The following is an 8,680-nucleotide window of genomic DNA, read 5'->3' as shown; positions in this document are numbered from 1 at the left end:
TGTTCTTCAATAAGAAACAACTTTAGAAAGAGCACATCCAGAATGATTACTGTAAAATGCCAAACCTCCTGTACTCCTCCTGAAATTGTGATTTTTACAGTTCAGCCCAAACTGCCATCTGTAAAGACTCTATCTCAGATTAACGTATTTGCTGATAGCCAGTTTCTAAAGATTTTTTTTTTATCAAATAGTGTCCTTATGTTAGAAAAAATTAATTTCTGATCTATGCCTTAGCGATATTTGAAATGCACTTTAAGAGGAATGCTCTTTGTGGGATTATTTTAAAAGACCTCTCCCTTTAAAACCTAGACTGGGGGAACCTATTTGCAGAAATGTTTTGCGTATTTCCTCTGCTCACATCCCACCCCCCTTCCTTAAATCATCTGGCACCTGAAAGAAGTAGATATAATTTTAAAAATAGTACATACCACTCTTTTTTTAAAAAAGATTTTATTTATTTTTTTATTTGACAGAGAGAGAGAGAGAAAACACAAGCAGGGGGAACGGCAGGCAGAGGGAGAAGCAGGCTCCCCAAGGAGCAGAGAGCCTGACTGGGAGCTCCATCCCAGGACCCTGGGAAGGCAGACAATCGACTGAGCCACCCAGGTGCCCCCAAAAGAGTACATATGACTCTTGAAGACCCCATCTACTTAAGGGAAAGCATGTTCACTTTTTTGCTTTTGCTTTTTTCAGGCAGCCTGAGGGGAAAAAAAAGTTCTATATTTTCATGTGTCAGACCTGATGTGAGAGTTAACGGCAGGATTTGTGTCCTGGGTACTTACTGTTTGACTTCGAATCTTAGCGTGGCAGGGCTGGATGGGGTCCTGGAACTTTGATTTATTTGTACAGACCCTGTATTTCCAAGAGGACTTAAAGCATTCAGGGACCTGATGTTTAACGAGAAGGAAAGTGGTCGACAGTGGGAGAGAAGAATGGTTGTTTCAAAACTAGCCAGTGAGCTTGGGAAAGGGCATGCAGATGCATTTCTGGATGTTCCTCCCTCCCAATGACCTCCTCACTGCAGGAGTCCCACATTAGATACAACTTCTTTGCTGTGTGAAGGGAGGGAAGAAAGGAATGAAAAGTATTGGACAACACTGCAAAAAATCGTACGCTTTCCCAAGAAAATAAAGCCTCCTTTCAAACTAGGAACATAGAACCGCTGCGAAACTCATCTTCGGGGCCTCCCCCTCCCCAACCCACCTTCGGGGAGAGGAAATTCTGGTGTCACTGTGACACCCTTATCTGAAGTCACTGTAGTCATTTCAGACCATATTGTGGTCAGAAAATGACCGTGCGTTGATTGATCAAAAGCAAAAGTCCTACTGAAAAGAAAGTGTTTTAAGAATAGTGGGCCTGGCCTCCTCCTTCTCCCTTCCATTTTAGGTTTTGTTTTCATCCCTTGGCAGCTTTGCATGAAGACAGCATGAAAAAGCAAAGATGTGCTTCTTTTCAGTGAGTGCTAATTCTGGAACATTGTCCAGGGGATCATTTCTTGGATGTTGAAGGTGACAAAATATACCTGAAGGTGGGACTGTCTACCTCTGAGCTGGGGAAACTACAATAATAGGCTCTCTTGGGCTGGGGGTGGGGATGAGAAAACAGAGAAGAGCCCTTTTCTGACCTTCCTGGAGCCCCTTCTTCTGTCTTTGAACCACAGTGATTCCTATTTCTGCGATCACTTCCACAAAATGGAGAGCAGTGAACAGAATTCGGAGTTTGGCTGTCACATTCCCTTAACAGCCCTGTGAATAGCCTCTTAGGAAGTTTCTCTCAGAGTCCATGGCTGTTGAGCTCCTTGGCATGAGTGGAACATGGCCCTGCCTGGAAACACACTGCTCTCTCATTAGAGACTCACCCCTTCCATCTTGCACAGGGCTGTGCTCCAAACTGGGGCAGGGCGGCACAACAGGGTGGGAATGAGGATTGTTGAGGACGGGGAGAAGGGGGGTGTGGAAGATCGTGTGGTCCTATAAACCAGCATGGGCACTTGGAAAACTGTGGTGTACATGGCCTATTGATGGTGACTCGGGACTCAGGGCTACTATGTTATGAAAGGAGGCCTCTTTGACATTCTGTTTGGATGCCATTCCCTTAGCAATTCGCATGCATGCCCCACTTATCACATTAGGCACTCAAAACCAATAGTTTATTTATTTGCAACTTTACTGAAAATACAACACGCCCTACAAGAACAACAGGCACTGATTTTGTCCAGTTATTCAATTCATTCAACAACTATTTGAAGAATTACTCAATGTGCTATGCACAATTTATATCAGGCAGAAAAAATACTTTGGAAAAATTGTCATAAAGACCATGCTTCAGAAAATGGGACCTGCGAAATGACCATTGATGACAGGGGCCCATGCCATGCCTACAGGGGCCAGAGCGAAGGGAGGTACCGGTGGTAGAGGTGGCATAGGCATCAGGGGTGGTCCCGGGGGCAGAGGTGGCCCCGGGGGCAGAGGTGGCCCAGGGAGCACAGGTGGCAGGGGTGGCCCGGGAGGCATGAGCACCCGGGGCACCAGAGGAACACATCTCCACCCGGCCTCTAGAATGGGGATCGCATGATAGGGCCCATCAAAGATCACTCCCACAGGAGGCCCCAAGGCAACGGGGGCCAGATTTCTAAGCATCAGGGCCCTCTGGTGTCTTCTCCACTTGGCCCTTCTGTTCTGAAACCAGACCTTCAATCAGAGGGGAAAAAGGGATTGGCTTAGTACATTGAACAGTTAATGTCATAATAAGAAAACACACAACATGCAATGCTGCCATTGAACTATTAAATTGTAGCAGGAGAAAGTATTTCCTTATCACTAAAATACCTTGAGAAAGCAAACCACATACCTCCCCTCAGCTAACCCTTAGTGAGCCATGGCTAGTCCACACTTGGGCACATTGATTGGTCTCTCTTCCCACTTTTAATATTCTTTAGTGATGCCTCCACCCCACCCAGGTCTTGGATGTAGGTCGAAGTGATAAAGTGCACTGGCTCCCTGACGTTTATGCCTATGCCTGGCACCAGGGTAAAGAGAGAGTGGATCATCAGCCGTCGGGGGAAGTGTCACCCTGGTTAGGGGGGGAGGTCGAGCATGGTATAAAGGTGGCCTGACGTGAAGTCATGCTGATGGGACCACCCCCTTTTCGAAACACTCCTCTTCAGTCTGAAGTTACTAATCCGTAGGAGCACACTGCAGTTTTAGACAGAAAATTTCCTTCAGTGATGTTGAAGGGACCATTCTTCTAAACCTCGTGAGAATTAAACAGGTGATATGTCAAAGGAGGCCTGATCACGGGGTCCCAAGGACTGCCCTGGACATCAGAGTTGCTGAGGCCCCTCGACGCTGCTTTGCTATTTTAGCCTTTAGTGTTCAGGAAAAGTTTAACTTAACTGAATCTGAATTCAATAGACTTAAAATTTTTTCCCCAGATAAGAGACTGGGTACCCGGGGCACCTGGGTGGCTCAGTCGTTAAGCGTCTGCCTTCGGCTCAGGTCATGATCTCAGGGTCCTGGGATCGAGCCCCGCATAGGGCTCCCTGCTCTGCGGGAAGCCTGCTTCTCCCTCTCCCCCTCCCCCTGCTTGTGTTCCCTCTCTCGCTGTGTCTCTCTCTGTCAAATAAATAAATCTTAAAAAAAAAAAAAAAGAGACTGGGTACCCCATTGTCATGACTATCAATTTTGCATGCTCCCATCTACCTTACCCTCCAAACCTCCCTGGGCTCAGGAGCAGGTCAGCTCATTCAGCTCTAGCTACAGTTAGTTCTAGGATCCCGGACAGAAGCTACTGTTACCCACAGAGGTGGGGCACCTTAGGCCCTGACAGCTCCACTCCTTAACCAAGGAGACTCCAATCCCATCACTCATTCCTGAGGCCGGAAGGTCCAATTACGCATTTAAGGAAGATGTGCAACAACAATGGGGGGGGGTAGGGCTCACAAAAGAGGCTCCTCTCTGAGTGTTTGCCAACTATTAACAAACAAACAGACGAAAAAGTTGTCAATTAGACTCTACTGTCCTCTTGGTATACTAGTTAATAGGGTTTACATTGTATTTAATCCTTTTGGAAGTTCCCAAACTGCAGCATTTTAATTGAGACAAAGGGCCTCTTCTCTCTGTGGGCAGCTACCTTTTCTCCCTTCCATCTTAGGATTTGGGGTCCTGCTGCATGGATATACAGTCTGAAAAAAAGCCAGTGTAGTAGAGCTCATTTGGGAGAGATTCGAACCTATCAGTGGTGAAATCTCCCTAAACATAAATAAAGCCCATATCTAGCAAATTTTGCTATGGGCCAATATTAGGTCCATATTCCCAATACTGGTTTCATAAAAGAGGTCTACTATATTTGCAAAAGGTGGGGGGAAGCATCTATTATAAAGTTTCTTGGGGGGAAATTCATGCTGCAGAGCTTGAAAATATGTGAGAGCATAGTCTTCTTCCCTGTTTGGATTTTCTGGCTCATTTCCCCTTCAGAAATCAATTGACAGGACTACATAAACCCAGGGAGGGGGAAAAGCAACTCAGCAAACCTTGTTTTTATTTTCCTCTGAGATTACTTTGCCTGCCTGAGAAAGTAGAGGACTTGTCCTATTTCTCTGATGTACCTATGATTTTCTATGACCTCAAATAGTCACCTATTTGAGCCCATAACCAACAAATTAATAATCACTTCCTGAATAGTGCTTTAAATGAACACATGTGGGGCGCCTGGGTGGCTCAGTCGGTAAAGCGTCTGCCTTTGGCTCAGGTCATGATCCCAGAGTCCTGGGATCGAGCCCCACATTGAACTCCCTGCTCTGGGAGAGCCTGCTTCTCCCTCTCCCTTTGCCTGCTGCTCCCCCTGCTTGTGCTCTCTCTCTTTCTGTCAAATAAATAAGGGTTGCCTGGGTGGCTCAGTGTTAAGCGTCTGCCTTCCGCTCAGGTGATGATCCCAGGGTCCTGGGATCAAGCCCTACATTGGGCTCCCTGCTCCGCGGGAAGCCTGCTTCTCCCTCTCCCATTCCCCCTGCTTGTGTTCCCTCTCTCGTTCAAATAAATAAATAAAATCTTTAAAATAAATAAATAAAATCTTAAAAAAAAAATTAACACAAGAATCTGGCCTGAAATGAGAACATCCTCAAAATCAGATTCCAGAAAACCCACCTTTTCAAAATATTACCACCAAAAAGGGAAAAAAAGGTCTTAGAGTATTAAAGATTCCTCATGGGAATATTCATTTATACACTTGGTGGTTTCATAAAGTTGAATTTGTGTGACATGTACAATGCATATATTTGAATGTATACAATACTTCTCTAAACTTTCGCCTCTTCTTAGGTCAGTGGAACTTTATTAAAATTGGTTCCCTTTTTTAAGACAATTTTCCTTTCCCCATTACTACCATAATCCTAAATATTTTAGTAATGTTTCAGGCGGACATCAAAGTCTTCCAAAAAATTAAAATTTAAGGCTGTCACTCTCTATGCTGCTTTACAAAAACACTTACAAAATGGCAGTAGGTCCAGGCACTTGGGACTTTTAAGCTACCCTCCCACCCCAGTTTCAGTTTACTAAACATACATTAGTTACTCATGCACTGTGTTCTGTGTGTGAATTACTCCTTCACCCCAGTGTCTGAGTATTTATAAATTCACTCATTTAGCCAAGAGCTTATACCTGGTTTTTCAAATAATTTAGTATGGTTAAACCTTCTTTTAACTAAGCTCTTCAGTGCATTAATTTGTAACTTCCCAGGTGGGATTGAGCCCCAACATGATCCTATGTAGAAATATTCCTTTAGGGAGGACTAACATCCTTCCTGAAAGATACCAGCGTTAAAAGGAGGTGAACTTGGGCGCCTGGGTGGCTCAGTTGGTTAAGCGACTGCCTTCGGCTCAGGTCATGATCCTGGAGTCCCGGGATCGAGTCCGTATCAGGCTCCCTGCTCTGTGGAGGGTCTGCTTCTCCCTCTGACCCTCCCCCCTCTCATGTGCTCTCTCTCTCTCATTCTCTCTCTCAAGTAAATAAATAAAATCTTTAAAAAAAAAAGGGAGGTGAACTTTATTGGGGGAAAAGTGTGTGTGTGTGTATATGGGTGAGGGAGAAGTGTGTTCGATTTTTTTTTCTGTTAGGAAATCATATTTCCTTTGGTAATGGGAAATTTCCAGAATCTCCAGCTTACCTATCCCATTTCCCACCCCCAAGGCACCCAATGTTCAAAACTTATTTGTGAAACATGGAAAGGCAGCAAACCACACCAATTTCACAATGTCCAGGACAAAACCTCAAGTATGTTTTAGACTGGCTGCCCTGTGTCATGTGCTCTTTTAAGATTTACTGACCTGCACTCTGGCTTCAGTCAAATTCAGACGTCCAGCGATCTCTTCTCTGAGGGAGGAAAATTGCAAATGTTCAGTATTTGGAGTTGTGGATAAAATGAAATATGTCATGTACATTATTTCTACCCCCCTCCCAGTGCAGTTTTCTGTAATACAGCTTGAGGCTTGCTTTAGGGAGTTTTGCCACGGACAACTTCTCTGTATTAAATAGGATAGAAAAAGGGAATATATATGAAAGTTCCTGGTAGTGTGTCTGTTAGTTTAATATGACTCCATCAATTTTTCTCTTTGTGGACCAGCAGAGAACAACCCTGGAAATCTTTTCTTGGGAGGTCCCTCTGTGAAAATAAATAAAATGCCAAAAGCCTTTAAAGCGGAGTTTTGAACCTGAGTATTTGTTGTAAAGGAAGGGTTTATTGTAAAGGAAGAGGGGAACTCTCAAGGAGGAACTCCGAACCATCGGCCAAGCACTCAAGGGAGATTTTTTTTTTTTTTTCTCTTTGGCTGGCGAAGGCTGAATACAGCAGAACCAGAAAAAGTGCCCCGAAACCTCACACCGATACGTCCTGGTCCCCCATTCCTGCCGGGCAAGAATAGGCCTGCCCCTCCGTACACTCCCGCGATCCGACAACGATTCCTTGCTCGCTGGCTTTTAAACGCTCGAAACTCTGCCGCCAGGAAATAGCGCCCCACGTGGCAGGGCCGAAACTCTACGGTGAGGCAAGTGAGCTCGCCTCGTGTGCAAAATTTTAAATGCGCGAAAAAACTGAGCAATCACGATAAATATTCTAATGCAATATTCAAAATACAAAAATTAACGCAAAAAACTCAGAATGAGCAAATTACCAAAATTTTAAATAAAAGCGGGATCAATCCGCACTCCCTTACTCGCTTCACCCTAGTTCCGCTACTATCTCACCGCCCCGCAAGCTCTCTTAAGCACTGCCTCAAGCCCTGGGAGCAAGGACGGACCCTGGCGCCCTCGAACCCCCTAAGCGGCTTTTGGGTCAGGGGAGGAGGAAAAGGGTCCCGGGAAAAAGCCCAAGACTCCCGAGGCCCCTGGAGAACTGCGCGCCGGAGGGACCAGCCACTTACCTTGCGAACACGTCGGGGTACTGAGTGCGATGGAAAACGCCCTCCAGCTCCTGCAGTTGCAGCTCGGTGAATGCGGTGCGGTTGCGGCGCTGCTTCCTCTCAGCGATCAGTGGCCCCTGCACGGCCGGGGGGGCCGGCTCCTCCTGCTGCTGCGGGGGCTCCAAGCCGCCCCCAAAGCCGCCCTCCTGGTTTTCGTCGTTCGAGGAGCTCGGCTCTCCCGCGCCAACGCAGTTTGCCGCCGCCGCTTCGCGCTCAGGTTCGGACCGCATATCCTCCTCTCCTCCCGTCAGAATCAGTGAGGTCAAGTTTGGCTTCGCATCTGGGAAAAGAAAAACGCGAAAGAGAGACCGGAGCGTCGGAGCCCACGCTGCGTGGGCTGCGGAGGCATGGGGTCGCGATGGAAGATAGAGGGCGACAGCCGCGCAGCGGCGCATCCACCCGATCCTCCCAGGGAAGTTCCTCTCCTGGAGTCCGCCAAAGCACCTGTGCCCGTCTAGGCACTGACCATACTCTTCCTCCTCCTCGTCGACCCCCAGGTTGCGGTAGCTGGCGCTGTAGGGGTTGCACCCGAAATCACGCTCCATGCCCACAGTGCTGTCGATGAAGCCTAGCGCATCCACAGATTCTTCGCTAGGGTCGCTGGCGACCCCTGCGTGGCGGCGGCGAGAGCTGGGACTAACTGCCCGGTGAGGTGCTCTTCTGGCGCCGGGACCTCTTCTGGCGCCGAAACTGAGACTTGCGCGCTTATATACGGGGTACGTTGCGTTCCGCGGGCTCAAAGTGTACGCGCTCGCGTCGGTTAGACGCCCTCTATTAGCGTTCACATTACCCCTAGTTGGTGTCGGTGGGACCTGACGGGGGCGCACTGGCGGCAGGGGCGTGTAAGTAAAATAGGGCGAGTGTTTGCGAGAATGGGCATGCCTGTGTGGGGAACTGTGACTCCAAATTGCAATTTAACTGACTACTCCCAACTCGGACGAAATATGTGATTGGAGGATGGGGCTGTGCTGGATCGAGAAAGTCATTTTGGGGGGTGCGGGGGGGGGGGCAAGACTTCACTCTAGATCCTGGAGTTCGTGGAGGAATGTTTCTAACATATTCCTCCGCGCAACCTTCGATGTTCCCCAGACCGCAGAGGAAGCGGTGTCACTTGCTTCCTCCGGGGAAAAGACGGAGAGATAGGGATGCAGAAAGTGCGGAGCCCTCAGCCGCCCAAGCACGCTAAAGCGAAGTTAGTCTACCCTGCGTTGGGCTCTGAGCGCCGCT

At 47.6% G+C, this 8,680-nt stretch overlaps 1 protein-coding gene across 1 annotated transcript; it reads right to left on the bottom strand.

Annotated features, from left to right (window-relative positions):
- Nucleotides 1-1,953: 1,953 nt before the first annotated feature.
- ESX1 (ESX homeobox 1) lies at nucleotides 1,954-8,232 on the bottom strand. Its single transcript, XM_031033508.2, has 4 exons — nucleotides 7,920-8,232; nucleotides 7,415-7,733; nucleotides 6,323-6,368; nucleotides 1,954-2,690 (listed from the first exon to the last, which is right to left on the bottom strand). The coding sequence occupies exons 1-4, from the start codon at nucleotides 7,996-7,998 to the stop codon at nucleotides 2,325-2,327; spliced, it is 810 nt and encodes a 269-aa protein (XP_030889368.1). The 5' UTR covers nucleotides 7,999-8,232; the 3' UTR covers nucleotides 1,954-2,324.
- Nucleotides 8,233-8,680: the final 448 nt, after the last annotated feature.

The sequence above is a fragment of the Leptonychotes weddellii genome, chromosome X (assembly GCF_054177405.1).
Source record: "Leptonychotes weddellii isolate Sample4059 chromosome X, ASM5417740v2, whole genome shotgun sequence".
NCBI lineage: Eukaryota > Metazoa > Chordata > Mammalia > Carnivora > Phocidae > Leptonychotes > Leptonychotes weddellii.
This window is presented reverse-complemented; position numbering and strand designations above follow the sequence as displayed.